Here is an 18,124-nt window from a genome sequence, read left to right as displayed (position 1 = left end):
ACACACACACACACACACACACACACACGACAGAGAGAGAGAGAGAGAGAGAGAGAGAGAGAGAGAGAGAGAGAGAGAGAGAGAGACCTGGCCCTGCTCAGGGACTAGCCCCCCCATCACCCCACCCCGTTGGGGGCTTGAAGAGGTGCAGCCATGTAGCTCAGCTCCTGCCCTGCCTGCTTTGACAGTCTGGCTCTGGCCTCTTTAGAGTTCTCTACTGTGTCCTGGAAACTCCTTGCCCCTCCTACCCACTGGGCCTTCTGTGCCCAGGGCTGGAGTGGTTAGGGCAAGCAGAACAGGTCCCAACTCGCAGGCTGAGTCAGGCGGGCACCTTGCCTTAGGGAAGCACATGGCCAGGTGCCAGGCTAGCTTCTGAGCCTGAGAGCTGGCGCCTGAGCTGCCACAAGCCTGTGCCCCTAAATGGCCCAGACAGGTGTCCCAGCCTCTCTGGCTTCAGGTCCGTGCTGGTTGTTATCCCTTAAAGCTGGTCTGCATCATACCTCTACTCCAGGGTCCCCTGGGCTGCATGCTCTGGGAAATGGTCCCTCAGAATTAGCCTACGATCCTCTGCAGAAACAGATCAGGAGCTTGAGCAGCTCCTTCCTCTCTGCCTCAGTTTTCCGTCCCTAAGGAGGATGCAGACATACCCATTACATGGCACGGGGCAGACTGCCATGGGCCCAGCTTCCACTACAGAGCTGGGTTCTGGGTGACTGCTATGTTCCCATCCATAAAATGGGCGTAGAGGGACTCACACTGCTCCCCACGAGATTCCCAGCCCTTAATGACAGGGCTGAGGGCTTTGATGTCCCAGATGAAAGGCCATGCGAGGCTTCCAGGAAGGCCTCAGGTCAGTGGGTTCCTAGTCTAGAAAAGCAAGTGCCACTCAATCAAATCTGGACTGTGGGCAGTGGACTTTCCCCAGGCGGGCTTTGCTTACAGAGGTACCTGGCATGGACAGGGTTCGGGATGCCTCTATGGAGAAGGTTCTGTCACTCTTGTGACAGATGTAAGTGTAGCTGAGGCGTCCCAGCTGCTGCTCACCCTCGCACAGCCCTGATGGCACATGCCTGGGAGGCAGAGCCTATCCCAGGGGCCCTTTGGGAGGCCTTTCTCAGGCTCTATGCTGACTCTATCTGGACCAAGCTGCTGTTTCTGCAGATAGCACCTCTCTGCAGTGCACATGGACACTGAGCTGCAAGAGACAGAAGGAAGCTTTTTGCCTCTCTCCTGAGAACAGCCCCCAATTCAACATACCCTGTGCAACGGAACATCTAAACCCAAGGACAGAACATCTTGGATGACACAGTGCTAGCTGAAAATATTATCGTTCTTCTCAGAATCTGTGTGTTGCTGGCTCAGGACAGAGTACAAGACGTGGGGTTAGGGGAATCTGGGCACCTTCCCAATTGTCTTGTTAACACCCAACCCCACACACCTGCTGCAGTTGAGGAAGGCAGCCCAGGGGACAGCCCTGTCAGATCCACGGTGGCCAGACAGCAGACTCCATTAGAACACTCTTGGGCAATCTGCAAACTGTCTTACCCAGAGCCTGCTCCTGCCCTAGACAGGGCCCTCTCCAAGGAGACTCATTCCTTTGTTCCCTCAAAGCTTCAACAAGTGGCCCCCAGGGCTCTCTGGGGCCCAGCCCTGTACCATGCAGGAGTATGATGACTCAGACCCCACCCCACCCAATGCCCCCACCGAGGCTAGGAGATACATATTCGGAGACCACACAAGGTGTGACCTGCCACCAAGGAGGGGCCCTGGCAGCAGGGCCACCAAGGAGAGGCCCCCACAAATACTGCTAGAGGCCAGAGAAGGGAGTATTCCAGCCACTGGGATGCTAGGAGAGGCAAGAGTAAAAAAAAAAAAAAATAGAGCACCCCGGGGGCCCAAAGCAAGGTGGGACCCTGTAAGAGGACTGGGCACAGGGACAAAGAGAGAGGTAAATTAATGCAGTAGGTAACAGAGGGTACCCCAGGCTAGGCCTCCCATCATAGGAGGAGCCAGGCCTGCTGGGCAAGCGCTCCTGTGTGCTCAGCCTCTGGAAGACAAAGAACAAAGGACACCACAACCTTTCTGGAATTCAGCTTTGTCACTTTGGTTTCTTCAAATAATAAACCCCAGTGGGGAGGGGCTCGCAGCCACCATGAAAGGCTGTTTTCCTCCACCTGGCTCCCAACACCGGCCCCAGCTTCACCTTTGATCTTAGGGTCACAGAAGGTCTTGGGGTTTAAAGAAGGAGTGAGATTTTTGAAGTCCAGGCTGCTGCTAGCCACCTATTCAACTTCACGCAAGCTCATATAGAAAGAACAGGCAAAGAACAAGTCCCAGCACGGCTCCCTAAAATCCTCAGGTCCTGTAGCTGCCTCCCCGCAATGCCCAGCCGCCTTCTTAGCACCCTCGAAAGGTAAAATATGAGCACATTGGGGAGGAGAGCTCAGGGGTACCCAGGAAACGCATAACCACACGAACAATCAACACATCTTTTATTCACAAGTAAAAACAGTCGTGAGATGTTATCTACACATTTGTACAAAGGTCTGGATGCTTAGAAAATACACAACGGTCAGAAAGCACGAACCTGCGTGCAGGTTACATCCCGGGCTGGCAGGCTCACCCCTCATCTGTATCTGAAAAGAACAGCCTCCCATAGACCCCCCCCCCCACAATGCCCCCAGTGTCCCCCAGGAAAAGCCTGCCCCCTCACAGCTGCCAAGAGCCCCCGACCTAGGAATACCTGTAGAAAACCATAAAAACTTAGATCATTTGTGTTCAAATTCCCACTGCAAACTCTATAGGCAAAAATGATACAAAAATATGAAGCTAACAGAACTTTTACAAAAACCCACACCCCGCCCGTCTTTGTTGGCGGTGGTTCGCTTCATTGTTTGTTTGTTTTTTTTTTTTGCTTGTGGTTTTGGTAAGAATTCCTGCCGTGGAAGCAAGCATTGTGTGCTCATGACCCAGCCCTAGTTTGTGGCCTCTGGTGTCCTCAGAATGGAGTGGGGCCCTCAAGGAGAGGAGGGGACTGGCGGCTCCCTACACTCTGAGGACACCACTGTTAAGTGTGGTGGAGGCCACTCAAGCGGACTGTTGAGAGAAATCTGCTGGAAAGGAAAATTAACCCAATCCTAAAAGAAAGCTGGCCGGAACAGGCCTGCCCCGCTACACAAAACTGCTTAGTTGTAAGGAAGGCAAAATCAGGAACAAACTGGCTTTCGTCTGGCCAGAGTGGCCACAGCCACCTAGGCTGAGTCTGTCTGCTGGTGTCTGAGTTCTGTCTTGAGTCCGTAGCACCAAATTAGAAAAGGAGAAAAGGCCTACTCAAAGTTAAAGGCACTTGTGTGGCTGTCTGGGTGGCGACAGTCTTTCCATCTTCGTGTGCTCTCTGTCCACTGGCTGGCCCTCCCCTTCCCCACCCTCGGTCTCCTCTCTGAGATCCCCCGTCCGGTCCTGCACAGACTCTGCATCTTCAACCTGCCAATCCCCCTCGACATCCTCACTCCATCCCACATGCTATGCTCACACCCCTGCCCTGCACGTCCCGCCTATGCCCTGTGCTCAGCCTCAAACATCCACCTCTTGTGGCCCAGGTACGGCAGTGGTGGCAGCAACTCCAATGTCAAAACAGGTGACCATCATGACATGGGCCTTGCACAGATTAACACACTGTTCCAGGGCAGCTGTGGCTTGCTCCAGGGCCACCAGATACTCAGCTGACTCCGGTTCCAGCTCTGGGTCCACCTCAACTGGAGAGAAAGAGATAGTGTCAGGGCAGAGGTTAGGACAGCAGCCAGGCTCCTCAAATTCCGCAAGAAGAAAGTGTCAGCCCAGCAGATCCTCCCCTCCTACCTTCTGCTGTATGAGAGCAGCAGAGAGCAGAGAAGCGACAGACCTGGGAACAGGGGTCCCCCTGTTCAGGGTCTGAGTGTCTGTATCTGGCTGGGGGTCCCCTTGTTCAGGGTATGAGATCCTGCATCTGCTGGGGGTCCCCCTGTTCCACCACAGAGAGAGAGGAGGACTCACACTGCTCCAGCCAGCGCCCGGGTTCCACCATCAGCCGGCCCTGGGTCTCAGCCAGCTCCTCACAGAGGTGGTCACGTTTGGCCTGCACTTCCTGTAGCCGCTGCTGCCTGCGCTCAGCTAGGCGGAGCTTGGAGCTGATGCACACTGGGCCCTGCTGGCAAGGGGCAGGAAGAGTGGGTTCAGATATCAACGGCAGGGACTCTCTCTCCCTAGGGCCTTTCAGCACCATGGCTTGGCACAGGCCTTCCTCCCACTTTGGGGCCTCACACAGACACATGGGTAACCCCTAAAGTAAAGAGAGGAGAATGTGCAGGGGACCCACACTTGGAGTTCCTGGACCCCGGTTCCAGTTCTGTAGAGACAGCTGTAGGTGAAAGAGTCCCTCCAGTCACCCTCCCCTGGCAAAGGGCACCAGGACGAAAGCTCGGGGATGGTCCACACTAGTTCTTACCTTCTCCACATCCTGGGAGGGCTGTGGACAAAAAAAAAAGTGAGGTCAGGGGTTGCCTGGCCACCTCTCCAGGAGCCCAGACAGCCTATGAGATGGCCTGTCAGCTAGCCCTCCCTGCCACCCTAGGGCTCCCAGCCTGACTGCAGCCTCCCTGACCTTGACTTCATTCTCCCTCAGAGGTAGCCGGTGCCGCTGCAGACGCTCCACGTCATCTATTTCATACACCTTGATCTCGAAGGGTTCCTTCAGAGAGCCGGCCAGGGGAGGGGGCAAGTCCACCCACTGCCCAGGGAGGCTGGGCTTGCGGCCCAAGGCGGCAGCATCAGGAAGCGGAGCTGGGATCAGCCTCCGCCGCTGTAGACCTGAAAGAGCCAGGGACACCCCAGGTGTCTAGTCACATCGCCTGCACGGCTGTATCAACGGCTTGCACAATAGTAAGGCTTACTGCTCTAACTCACAGCCTCCCTGCCTCTCTGGTCCACAGGGAGGGGCCCAGAGCCATGCAGGGGGGCAGGAACTCTTGGGTAGCTGGGACACTGGGCAGTGTCAAGCTCGAACCCAAATCCTTGTCTCTTTACTGTCAGGTTTTAAGAGTCAACCTCGGGTAGGGAGCAGGGTCAGGGAAAGGAGCACCCTGGGACTGAGTGCTTATAAACTATAGAGGGTTGAGCACCTCTACACACAACAAAGCCAGGGAGAATATAGGAAAGCGTCTGGCTGATAATCACGTGTGCTCGCAATCCGGTCTTTCCCACAGTTAGGTTAAAGTTTATACCCTCGGAAGGGCTGAATGGCCCCACTGCTTATAAACTACCAAGAGCTAGACATACCTGGCATTCAGAGACTAACCCAGAGACCACACAGGGTGAGGTGCCAGGGCAGAGATGGGGCAGGGAGGCTGGGCCCACCCCCAAGAACCAAGAAAAGAGCTCCCCACAGAGCTGTCTCTCAATGAGGAACCCACAGGGCTGAAAGACCCAGGTGTGGAGGAGGTGGGAATCAGGATACATCAGAGCCTTGGGGTGACCAAACGCACTATCAAGGACCTCTCAGATCTACAAACTGTAGAGCGCTGTGCCCACAGAGGGACGGCACTGCTACTCACCTGTGGCCCTTTTCTTTGGGGACTTGAGGCTGCGGGAACGGGCACCCGGGGAGGCTGTTCCACTCTCGCTCATGGAGTCCGGGGCTGAGGAGGCGCTGCCTGTGGCCTCGCTGTCCCGGATCATGCTCTCGTACCCACTGCTCCCGCCGCTGTGGTAGAACAGGGCGGTACGGCCCATAGCAGGGGGGAGCTCCCCGCTCAGCACGCTGCTGTTGTCACTGCCATGGCCACTGCTATAGCGCTGGGGTCTCCTCGGTGCTGTCACTTTGCTGTAGGGGGAGGGCAGGGCGGGGCTCGCGGGCTGTCGCTCCTCAGCCAGGTTCACTCCGCTGTCATTGCCGCTGTCTGAGTCCGTCGAGCCCCAGGAGAGGCCGCCTCGACCAGGAGATCCACTGGCTGCCAATTCGTGGACGCGGCTATGGGCAGCCCGGAATGCCTGCTTAGTGCCCATGATGGTGCCCCTGCCTGCCTTGGCCCCAATACCCGGCACAGCCCGTGGAACAGTTCGGGGTCCTGGCACAGAGCCACCAGCTGTCTTGCCCGCCACAGGCGCCAGTGGCTTCACCGGAGCACCCAGTGCCCGAGATGTACTAGGCCCCAGATTACGACCCTTAGCCCCACCAGCTGGAGGCTTGGTTGCTCCAACACCCTTAGCTGGGCTGCTCCTACAGGCAGGTGCTGGTCCAAGTGGAGGGCTGGCGGGTGGTACACCCAACCTGGGCACAGCCCTTGGTGGCCGTCCTGAGACATCTCTGACCTTGCTGCTGCCGTGGGTCAGGCCTTCACATCGTTCCAGGGACATGTGGCCAGAGGGACGGTGTGTCACCTCCATCTTGCCAGCTCGGGCTTTCAAGCTGGATGTGGCTTTGGGAACAGAGGAATCAGACCGACCACTGGGCCTGACTTCCTCCTCCCCTCGGAAGGCAGAAGTAGTCCCTGCCCTGGTCAGTCCCAGGGCCTGGGTAGGGGCAAGGGCCATGCTCTGCTCCAGGCTAGACTTGCGCACAGGTGGGGCTGGGGGACCTGCCCCACTAGGTCTTGGAAAGAAGGCCCCCTTGGGAGATACGCTCTTCTTACTGCCGGAGGTGGTCTTCAGGCTTCCTGAATGGACAACTGCCTCTGCTGGAGCGTCCCCACAGGACGAGGCAGGTGTGGTCACTCCCAGCGTGGTGGCTCCCCTCCGCAAAGGTGGGATCCGAGCCACAGCCTCTGGTCTCCGGGATATTCTGGATGCCACCTCACACCCATCCACCACTCTCTGGCCACAAGCCAGCATTATCTGAGTCTCAGGCAATCGAGGGGAGCCTGGGGTTGGGCTTGTGGAGGCTATCTGGCGTGCGTCACAGTCCTCTGCCCGGAGTAGCCAAGGGTCCTCAAACAGGCTGCCGGGGCTGTATGGACCCCGGCTAGGACGAGCTCGGCTGGCTGTGGAGGTAGTCCTGGGTTTCCGGGGCAGGCTGGAGTGGAGTGTCTGGGCTGAGGCTGCCTCATGCGGAGACCTGGCCCAAGGCTCTCTGCCAAGTTGTGTCGGAGTCGTTGTAACCGCCTCCCCAGGGTGGGGACTCCGGACTGAGCCAGGATTGTCTGGTCTTCCACACTCTGAGGCCCTGACCTTGCTTTCCTCTAAGGAGCTGTTTGGGGTAGGAAACTCTGGTGGGCCGGGCCCTGCTGCAGAGTCAGGGCTGAAGGGAGGCTGTGGCGTGGGACCACGGCTCTCAGACAAGCAGACACCAACGTCGCTCAGCCAGGAACCAATGGATGAGGCTGGACTGCCACCAGCCCACATTGCTCCCTCTGGGAGCTCCCCAGAGTCTCCGGGGCCCTCAGACACCTGCGAGGTATAAGCGTCAAACTCATCATTGATACTGCTGATGATACTGACTGGCCTGGAGCCTGAAGCCAAGGCCTGCAGGGAACAATCGCTGCTCATGCTGGCCAGACTGGAGGGCCGTGTGGCCCCTGCGAGTCCGCCCAGAGGTAGCTCCTCCACCACTGTGAACACCAGCTCATCTTCGCCATTGAGCTCCACTGGCTGCTGCAGGGTCACTGTGGTGGTCAGCAGGCCTCTCTCCAGATGGCGCCCACGAGCCGCCTGCCCACTCATGCCCACCGGGGGTGTCCGCAGCACGCCGTCGGCGCCCTCTCCCCCAGGTTCTGTGGGGACTCCTCGAGCTTCCGGCTGCCGAGGCGGCGGAGGGGCTGGACTGGGCAGTGGCTTCCTGCCCCCGCCTCCTGTGGTCTTGTCTGGAGCAGGTGGCTCGGGCCAGGTACCATCCACTCTCTGATCACCCTGCGTGCCAGTCTTAGAGGGCTCTGAGGCGCTCCGGTGAGTATCTTGCCCAGGGCTGCCTCGAGGGCAACTGGTAACCACTGTGGGGGCCACAGCCTTCCTGGGGGACGTGGCCTCAGGTAACGAGGGATTCCTGCCTCCCCGGGCCGGGCTGGCTTGGGGTCCGTCAGAGCCACCTTTGGAGCTAGGGACTCCCTCACTGCCGTCTATGCACTCCAGACGTTCCTGCAGCTCAGCGAACGTACTGCAGCGGAAGTGGTCGGCGTCCCGGGGTCCCTCGGAGGGCCTGCGTCGGCTCAGTGCCGGGATAATGGGCACGAAGTCAGGGGGTCCCTCATTGTCAGTGAGCTCACGGTCTGACAGCGCCGTCCCGCCGGGACCCACATAGATGACGGTGTCGCAGGACTGCTCACTGCTGGAGGAGTAATCGGGGTCCCCAGACAGGCCAGGAGCCGAGCGGTCAGGGTCCAACACCATGGTGCGTGGGTGGAAGGGCCGAAAGTGCGGGGGACGGCGGGCCCGGCCCTCCTCACAGGAGCTCTCGCCTCCTGAGGAGCTGGATGCATGCTGAGGGCAGGACAACAGAACCCTGTGAGTACACCCACTCGTCAGCACACAGCCCTGGTCCCGTATCTCTTCCTTGGACTCTGCCCTCTCAGCTGCATAGGAGTGTGGTCTCTGTGAGACAACAGCAGCTGAGCAAGGCCTCTAAGTGCTGGGTGGGTATCACACTATAGGGCACAGAACATAAGGGAGGATTCTGGGGTGATCAGCATGGACCATGGCACCAGCTGGGGAGAGGGGCGCTCAGGCAGGAAAAGGCCACTGCAAGTGCAGCATCCAGACCTAGGGCGGTAACCTCAGGCTCCCTGGAGTGCCTGAGAAGTCTCCCGCTGAGGTGGTGTTCATTCCCCTTATAAAATAAACCCACTGTGAGCATTCTATCCCAGCTCAGTGCACTAGGGACTTGGGGCCTAAGAGGTCCACTCACAGCTGGACACATCTGTTGCCTCCTCTCCCTGACATCCATTTGGGGGAGGGGGGCTAGCTACGGAGGATGTGGCAGCCTGGCAGCCCCTGGGAGGCAGGAGGAGATGGGGCTCACCTTGCCCTTCTTCCTGCGCAGGCGGTGGATACGGGCAGCCAGCTGCACAGTGCTGAGTGTCTCTGCGTGGTGGGCCGGGGAGTCTGAGACGTGCGCAATCATTGTGGTTCGGCAGTTGGTGGTAGCCAGGGACTCCCGGAGTAACATGGTGAGTCTGTGGTCCCTACGAGCCAAGGAGACGCTCAGAGGCTGAGGTGAGACGTAAAGCACTACTGGTCTTGTACTGAAGCTCCCTGAAGTGCCAGGTATCTAAATAGCTAGTTCCCCAGAGATCACCGCGCTGGTACCCCCATCTGTGCTCCCACTCACCTGTAGGGCACATGCTTGGCCCCGTTGACCAAGGCCAGGATGACACTGCCCAGAGCTGACAGAGACAGACACAGGGGTCCTCCTGAAGTTTCCCCTCCTCTGCTGAGGGCTGCCTCACAGCTGCCCAGGTCGATAAGGTGCAGGCGGCTACGACCTCCAGACACTGAGAACACATTTGCAAGCAGGTGCTGCGGTCTGGGTACCCAGAGGCTTCCACAGCCCACCCAGACGATCAGAAATACCCAAGGACTCCCCTCGGGGGAGTGGTGCGGGAGGCACCCTCGGGGACATGATAACCTCATGGACTTGGCCTCCCAGGCACCTACTTCCGCCTTGCCCACACTTCTCCACACGGTACTGGTACACGTGCAGCGTGAAGAGCATGTGGGAGGTACGCCGGGTGTCCTCCCCGCAGCCAGCACGGTTGGTGCTGCGGGCTGCCAGGGCTGCGTCCAGGTAGAAGGCTGCCTTCTCTGCTGTCGGTGCACGCAGCTCGTTCTGGTTCTGGAGCTGTGAGAGGAAAGCAGAAGCCACGTGTCGTTAGTGGCTCGAGGGCCCTCTCCCCACCTCCGCAATCCCAGAAAGGCTAGAAGCGCTGCTGCACCTGTGTCCCACACACAGGGTCCTCCCGAAGGTACACGCCCGGGGACTGGGTGTCTTGAAGGCTGCCGGAAGCCACCTCAGCAAGCAGGTCCCGCAGACTCTGGTCGTGGCCACACACTTCCACGGCAGACACACGGATGGAGAAGCGTGTGCCCAGCCTTTCCTTGCGTTCATCAATGAGCCTGAAGAGCCAGGAGATAGCACAGGGCACGATGCCCAGGCTCTGGGGTGAGCTGTCCTTCCCAATCATGGTATATGACTTGCCTGGGAGACAGGGGCATGTGAGAACCACCGCTGACTCTCCACAGTCAGCCCTCAAGAGTCCTGTCAGCTCAGGAACCTGCCCAGGGTCCTCAGGGCCAACCCAGAAGGCCTCTCCAGCCTCCAGCCACTCTGAGGCCTCTGTCTTCTAGTGCTGTCTGCCTCAGCTTCCTGTGAGACCCCCCAACTCCCACACCAACCATGGAGAACTACCCCCTTCTTCAACCAGGGCCAGGCTCGAAGATGGCAGCAACCAACATGGAGGACAGTTAGAAGACATCATGGGTGCACAGGGGTGACAGAGTACTTACCGAGGCTCATGTGGCCAAAGGAAAAAATGCAGCCGTCAGCTCCACCAACCACAGACTGGAGCACGTCAGCCACTGTCCCCGAGCAGACCTCAGCCTAGGAAAGAACCCGTGGGGATTAGGCAGGTGTCTGAGCCAAAGGGCTGTGGACAGTGCCTTCTGGTACGCCTGTATACACTTAAGCTTAAGACCCATCTGCCCTGGTCACATGTGGGCAGACAGTCCACAGGGAGGCTGAACTACACAGGGCTCTCCCACATTTGTACAAAAATACAGGACATATGTAAGAACTTCTATATGCACTTATATAAGTCAGCAGACGAGACATACACAACACAGGTAGGGTGTCCCAGCTAGGCACCTATGTCCAAACACCCAGCTGAAACACTGAAAGCTGCTTCCCACAAGGAAGTCATGGTCACTGCTCAGTAAGCTGGGTGGGCATCCAGTGTCCCTAGCTTTCAGGGCAGAACATGGATACTCAAAAATTTCGTAGGGGAATAGGCTCTGAAGAACTCTGTGTTCCCCCCAGCCTGGAGGACCAGGCAGAGGCTGGGGAAATGTCCCGGGCTAGGATTACTAGGAAAGGCAGACCTGGCAGACAAAACAGCCCAGCTAGGCTCCCAGTCTACGGAAGTCAATCAGATTTGATGCTGTCACAAGCACCCGGGAGTTCCCATCCACCGTACCTGTTCCGAGTCCTGAGGGAAGATGGCGTCAAAAGCAAACATCTTGGGGACTGGCGCCGTGGGGGCGTGCCGGAGACCTGTACAGCCTGGAGGCCCGGCAGCCGGGTCATAGAGCGTCACCTGCTTCTTGCGAGAATCCACCTTCAGGAAGGATGTGGACTCGGCTGAGCGCTGGACTCCTTGTGCTGGCCATATGCGCAGCATAACCTTCACCTGGGGGTTGGCAGAAGGAGGCATCTGAGCTCCAGCCTCCACCCAGCTGGCCACTAATTACAGGGCAGGGGAAGGAAGCACGAGTCAGGACGGTAGACCAGGTCTCAGCATGGGTACCGATACCACAGGAATGCTGCCTGAACGGATCCCACATGAGGTCAGCAGGGTAGAGAGAAAATGAAACCCAGGGTGGGGGTAAGGCTGGTGGGGTGCTGGGCCAGTCAGCACAGCAGGAGACGGGGCAAGGCAGGGAAGCAGAGGTCAGTTGGCAGAAACAGAAAGGAAGATCCCTTGGGGCCCTGGGCATTTCTGCTTCAGGGGCCTTCATCCTCCATCACCAACAGCCTTGGGCCAAAGTCGTCCAAGGAAGGACTCTGCATCCCAGGAAGACAACAGGCACACCCGTGGGATACACAATGAACAAAAGCCACAGAGGGGTGAAGAGCCTCGGAGGGCCAGGCTCTGGGGAGAAACTCCACGCTTGCTACCTCTGTGTTGAACTAACTCAGGAAGCCATCAGCATGGAGGAGAGAAACTACAACAGGCAAAAAGTGGAGGAAATTCCACTGGAATGAGGACCCAATCTGAGAAGAGGGAATCCTGAAATCTTGCCTAACAAGCCCCAGTTTGGGGAAACTGAGGGTGGGAGGGGGTGTGGAAGAGAAGACAAAGGTGGACCTGAGTTCCCGGAGCTCTGCTATTGACTAGTTAGCCTGGGCCATGGCAGAAACACAAAGGAGATTCCAAGGTGCCCTGTGCCATGCCAGGCCCTGAACCCCTCAATGAAAATGCAACAGAGGATATAAGGATGCCAAAGAAAACCTCACTGCAGCACCCCGAAACCTGTGTGGAGAATGGATACTCCCCACAGGTGAAGGGGAGGAGGTTGGGGCAGGTGTGAGGCCGGCAGGCACTATTTTCTCAAGGCCGCCCTGAGTCAGAACTCCCCTTTGGCTGGAGGCCACACCTTTCACTCTCCAATGAAATCTCTGACTTCTCCACATTGGTGTAAATCAAATTACCAAGACTCATTTCAGAACCAATATTTTTCAAGGATTTAATTGCAAGTGACAGATACATAACGTTGCAAAATTGGTTTGGGGGGTAGCCTGCCCAGACGCCACAGGCTCGCTCCCACCGGACAAGGGACACATTGATATGCACAGCCTCCCGTGGAGTGCAGTGTCCCACCCTCTGGGGAGAGAGAGGAGCAAAGAAATCCTTGGCTATTGCGCTACTCAGAACCTGGGCTCTATCAGGGCAAGAATCGATTCTTTTATTCCCCGGCGACATGAACAAAACGGTTTCATTTCCAACCACTGCGCAGCGCAGACGAAAATGTGCACTTCCAGGTAATTTTTGGCAATTTTTTTTTTCCAGCGTGAACTCCTCACCGCTCCAGGAGCCAAATGGGTTCTGGAGATGTGAGAGGCTGCCTCCGTGGGGAGGAGAGGCCTGGAGGAGCTACGATTTGGCTCTGATGTCTCCTGATGCCTCTTGAGCAGACACGGATCCTGAGTCTCCAGGCAGGGAGGGGATTGAGCAGGGCATCTCGTCCAGCCTGCCCCCCACTGCCCCCATCCATTGTCTGCTGGAAGGAACCTGTCATTACCTCAGGGAAATGACAGGGTCCTCTCAGGAGACAAGAGCATCTTCACCCCCTAAATGTGCAGATATCACAAAGCCGCGAGCTGGGGGAGGTGGGGGGAAGGGAAGCACGTTTTTTTTAAAAAAAAAAAAAAAACCATAAAAGCAGGGCTTCCAGCTCCCCAGAGGTGGACCAGTCTGGGGAGGAGGAGGGGCGCCACTCAGCACCCAACACCAGAGATGTCTTTTTTAATACCACAGTATGATGAATTACCTTAAGTAGCACATTAATGTCAGACACTGAATGTAATCTAACTTCTTTTCTGTGGCAATATTAAATGCCTTTCAGGAGGTGCTTCTGGTGATGTGACATTAGTGCTAATAACACCTAGGGCCAGGGAGGGGTACAGAGGTATGAGGGACAGGGGCTGGTTAACAGGCTGGTGGCCAGGACACCTGGTCTCTGGGGGCAAGCCCCGAATGGTCCAGGATCAGCAGCAAGAAGGCTGAGTGCCTCCCACAGGTGACAGAGACCTGGCAGGCCCCCAATACAGTGCTGATAAGGAAGAGCTGTCGCTTGGAGCTTGACTGGAACTCCTTACCCCACCAGTCCTAAAGCAGACACTCCGTACCCACCACAGCCCCTGAGGAAGAGAAGCCAGGTGGGCAGACAGGCTAACTGATCAGGTTGGTTCTGGGCCCGGCTTTCTTCCCCGGGTCTCAGCCCAGCCCTGTACCCACACAGCCCAAACAGTGACAGCCTGGACAGTGGGAAGCACCTGTCTGCCCTAGAACTGTAGCAGGGAGAGATTGGGGTGTTCAAGTCAGTCAGGCCTGGGTCCAGTCTCTCTCCTTCCCTGTCACTAGACAGTGCTGAAGCCTCATCTATTAAACATTGCCAGTGTGAAAGGGGGGGCAGCCGAGGACTGGCAGGCACAGGCAGTGGGGGTCAGGAGCACCACTCCTCCCGACAGAGTAGGCACAGAAGCAGGTACCTGACACAAGAAGTCTGTCCTAAAAGAAGGCAGGCTGCCTCTGCCCTGCTCATGCCCTGCCTGCACCCCACCCACCCGGGACTGAACAATTGTTTATACACAGACCTTCAACGAACACGACAGGCCCTGGACAGCTGAGCTGCCAACTAGACCCCACTGCAATACAGTGACTCAGGCAGGAGCAGGTCACTGGTTAGGTCTGCACAGCTGGAGGTGGGTCCAGAATTCAGAGGCTTTTCTGAGTCAATTCTACTACACTCCCTGGCCTGGCCATGCTGGACATCTGGCTCCCATGGCAACTGCCTGCACTCAACCCTAGGCCAGTCTACTTCCCATATTCCCCTCCATCAGAGGCTACCTCCAGCAGACTGTCTTGAGGAAACCATGGGGTGTGGCCCCATCCCAGGGGAAGGGAGGAGCCAGGAGACCTGGCTTCCAGCCACCAATTAGCATTCTGAGAGGGGGGCAACGAAAGGAGCACAAGATGCTAAAAGGGCACACAGTGACGTCAGTAGGCCCGAAGGAGCCCCAGGCCCTCCCACCCGCCTGCAGCTGCCCGTCTGGACAGCCCTGTCTGGAGAGCTCTTCCTTCCTCTGGGGCTCTACCACAGGAGGAGGCCTCCCTTTGGGAAGGAAGGCTGCGAACACATGGCTTCCTTTCTGGTACCTAGTTAGGAGTTTACCCTCACTAGCCAGTGCTGACCATGTGCGCAGGACTCAAGCATGCAGGGCTAGTGCCAACTCAGGGACGACTGCACTGGGCTAGGTTGAGCAGGCCCTACTCCGTAACTCTCAGGATGCCTGGGAGGGGACTCCACACTTGGAGCAGACCAGAGATCAGCAAAACCCTCCCACAATGGTTTTGAAAGTCTGGCTCTCCACTTCACCCAAGCATCATTTGCAGAATCCTGCCACAGGAGTAGCCCAGTAAGCTTAGAGTACAGGAACTTCCCCCCCCACCCCCCAGATAGGTACCAACCATAGGAACCAGATCAGAACTTGTGGGGGAAACTCGAGCCACCACACAGGGCTCACACCCTTCCCAGACCTCAGATTTCTCCATCTGTCTGGGCTGCCTGGATAACTGACTCAGGAAGGCTGAGGAATCCAACCCACTCCCACTCAGGGCAGCATCTGGTGGGGGTGAGCAAGAACGGTCAACCCCCACCCCAAGGCCCAGAAGCTTCGCCACATGGCTATCCTGGAACAAGCCTCTGCGACCTGAGGACAAGTTTCTTCTCATAATTTCTCACAGTGCCAGACTCCCTGTGCCCTTTCGGGAACTGCACCCCAGAGGTTCCCCGTGCCCTTTTGGGCACTGCACCCCAGAGGTTCAGGCTCCCCATCCTTAGCTCTGCCAGCTGTCTTACTGGGACCCTGGAGAAGAAAGTGGGGCTTTCTATCTTCCACATCTTATCAGAGAGCCCCAGCCTCCCCACATCAAGGCACCGGACCTCAGGTGGGACCTACCTTTCCAAAGCTGCTGGGGTTTTCCTTGGCCTTAGAGGCTGCCCTGAGCAGGCAGGGGGGCACCGGGGGTGGCCACAGTTGCAGAGTGCCACTGAAGTCTGTGGGGTACGTGGATGTCCCTCGAGTGGATGGCGCAGGTGGTGGGTGATGCTTCTTGCGCTTGGAGGCCAAGCTGAGCTTCTGGGCAGCCCTGGGAAGGAGAGGAGAGGGCTCAGAGTGTACCAACAGCTACCCCTGTCACTCAGGCACTGTGCCTATGTCCACAGCAGGCTGGCCCACCTCAGACCCTGTCATCCATGTGGAGAGTCACTCTGAGGAAACAAGCCAGACATTTTTTTGCCTTACAGTCGCACAGCATGAACTCCGTTTTTCTGAGTGGGGCCCAGGCTGGGGCCACAGGCAGGACAGGAGGCAGACAGTCCATGTAGACACTGGACCACATTCTGCTCTATGCTGAACTCTGAAGTCACAGGCTTTGATTCTACCTATCCACACCTTTCCTCAAGCTGGCCCTATTCCAGGGATACAGGGTCAGGCGTCTGTCCTGGGATGGGCTTTCCTGCAGCCCCCAGACCCCTGCAACAGTTGTCTCCACTACCCCCCACCCCGGTATATACCTTCCCCTGAAAAGTCCCCTAGCCAAGTCTCAGGCTCCTACCTTGCCTATGGACCATGAAAACTACACGACCCAACCCACACCTCCAACACAGAGACCCAAGAATATCACTAGAGTTTATATTATATTCATATTATATTACACACACCAAGAAACTGAGCCACTCTCCCTCCCGGGGCCTGTCACCACTTTCCAAAGGAGGAAACCTGGGTGGGGGGGCAGGTGACCAGGATGAGAAGCTATCTAACCAGTCCCACCTCTCCCCAACATCCCCAGATGTCTCCCACCCCCACCACAACCCACACCCATCCCTCTAGGCCTCCCAGGTCCCACTTTTTCTTCCTCAGGAGGATCCAACATGCAGGAGCCCAGAGCCTGGGGCCCCTCTGGCACCTCCTACCATGTTGCCGGTGCTCTGGTAACCCCTCTCATCTTTAATAGGAATTGTCTTTTAAGAGGCCCCAGGGACAGCTTCCTCCTAGTGAGGTGTCATCACAGAAAATAAAAGTAATCTACGACCCATGGCAGAGTCTTTAACGGAGCCGCAGCGGCACCCGTGTGCTAACAGACTGGCCAAAGAAGGGAGTGGCAGTCTCTTGCTCAGGAAGACCTTGGGCCCCAGAACCCGGGTTCTTGGCCAATGGTGGCACCTGCACCCTGGGGTGTCCTAAGCATCTGCCTAGTACCTGCCTGAGCCTGTGTCTGCAAAGCTCAAATGAGCCTCATGAGAAAGTGTCTCAGTTACTCAGCCCCTTCGTAGAAGCAGCACACGGAAAACCACAGGCAAGAGAGGTGGACACTGTCATCTACCACTTCGTATACTGAGAGTTGTGAGGTCAAGGCTTCAAGTGTCCCAAACTACTCCTGTAGGGGTCACAGGGCATGGGCAGTGGCCAGGAAGGGCCAAAGCAGACAGAGCCAGCACCAGCTCAGGGGCTCTTCAAGACTTCCAACTCCCCATCTGGGCCCCCCAATTCCAGATCCCACCCCAACAGCCTCCAGAGAGAGAAGTGTCAGTTCTGCCTCAGAAAGCAGTGTCATTTCCAGGTATGATCAGGACAGGGAAATCACGACCCCCTTGCCTGGCACTGCCCAGGGCTGCCTGGGCAGGACAACGAGGCTTCCTGGAGTAGCTGTTTTGCCTGTAAGTAGGTGCAAAGAAAACCTGTTCCTAGGATTTGGAGACAGTACATAGTGGTTGCCAAATACTCTCCCAGGCCAGAGGCTGAGAGGGTCCTCCCCACCCCCGCCAAGTGTCTACATTGGTCAGCACACAACAGAGGCCAAGGCACGCCCACTCTGAACCAGCTCTTTACAGCTGTGTCTTGCCCCCAGGCCTTTCCATAGGTCAGGCAGGGCCAGAGTGCAACCTTTAAAGAAGGCTATGGGGGGGACCCATACCTCAAGACATATAGAGGCCAGCAGAGGACAGATAGCTGGAATAAGATGGCAGCTAGGAACAAGGCAGGCTTTGCTGGGTGACAACCCTGCCCTTGGTGGTCCCCTCAGAAGCCAAGAGACCACAGCACAGGCATCAGCTGACCTGGGCACCTCTTGGGTCTAATCTGACTTTCAGAGAGGCGGAAGCCAGCAGCTGCTCGAGCAGGCCCAGCCCCCAGGTCCCTGTTTTATGGCTCAGCACTCACCAAGTAAATGACTCACAACAGGCCCCTGACAGATGTACCGGGACAAGTATCTCATCTTTGATGAAAATGGACAGATTTCTATCACACCCCCCCCAAGCCTTCCAGGGTTTGGCTTGCATGGGACTTTAGGGAGTCCCAGAGGCCAGGACTGATCCTGAGAATCTTGGTTTGGTAGACACAAACCTGGGTTCTAAGCATCGAGAACACAAAAACTCCTGGTCTCACCAAGGCTAAGAAAAGATAGGTTATCAAACCCAGGGCCACTAAAACCACCACACTGTTAGGAGGTAGCAACCCTGGGGCATTGGGGTATACAGGGAGGAGTGGGAAGATCTGAGCAGTCATCCCCTGATGGAAAACCAACCAACCAACGAACCAAACAAACAAACAAAAAAGGCAGGAGCTTCCAAACAGCTCTCACCCTCAGGGACACCACCTCTAGGA

General features: G+C 57.1%; 1 protein-coding gene across 1 annotated transcript in view; it reads right to left on the bottom strand.

Moving 5' to 3' along the window:
* Positions 1 to 3,453: 3,453 nt before the first annotated feature.
* Kif26a (kinesin family member 26A) overlaps positions 3,454 to 18,124 on the bottom strand; it is a 35,037-nt gene continuing 20,366 nt past the window's right edge. Inside the window, exons 5-16 of the mRNA XM_028764494.1 lie at positions 15,419 to 15,608; positions 11,154 to 11,366; positions 10,468 to 10,561; positions 9,897 to 10,159; positions 9,619 to 9,802; positions 9,293 to 9,455; positions 8,984 to 9,146; positions 5,589 to 8,445; positions 4,640 to 4,845; positions 4,484 to 4,504; positions 4,033 to 4,183; positions 3,454 to 3,755 (exon numbers count right to left, since the gene is read on the bottom strand). Coding sequence (XP_028620327.1) covers positions 3,574 to 3,755; positions 4,033 to 4,183; positions 4,484 to 4,504; positions 4,640 to 4,845; positions 5,589 to 8,445; positions 8,984 to 9,146; positions 9,293 to 9,455; positions 9,619 to 9,802; positions 9,897 to 10,159; positions 10,468 to 10,561; positions 11,154 to 11,366; positions 15,419 to 15,608 — 4,687 coding nt within the window. The 3' untranslated portion in view covers positions 3,454 to 3,573. The remainder of the gene's footprint in view (positions 3,756 to 4,032; positions 4,184 to 4,483; positions 4,505 to 4,639; positions 4,846 to 5,588; positions 8,446 to 8,983; positions 9,147 to 9,292; positions 9,456 to 9,618; positions 9,803 to 9,896; positions 10,160 to 10,467; positions 10,562 to 11,153; positions 11,367 to 15,418; positions 15,609 to 18,124) is intronic.

The sequence above is a fragment of the Grammomys surdaster genome, unplaced genomic scaffold, assembly GCF_004785775.1.
Source record: "Grammomys surdaster isolate TR1022 unplaced genomic scaffold, NIH_TR_1.0 144, whole genome shotgun sequence".
Classification (NCBI taxonomy): domain Eukaryota; kingdom Metazoa; phylum Chordata; class Mammalia; order Rodentia; family Muridae; genus Grammomys; species Grammomys surdaster.
This window is presented reverse-complemented; position numbering and strand designations above follow the sequence as displayed.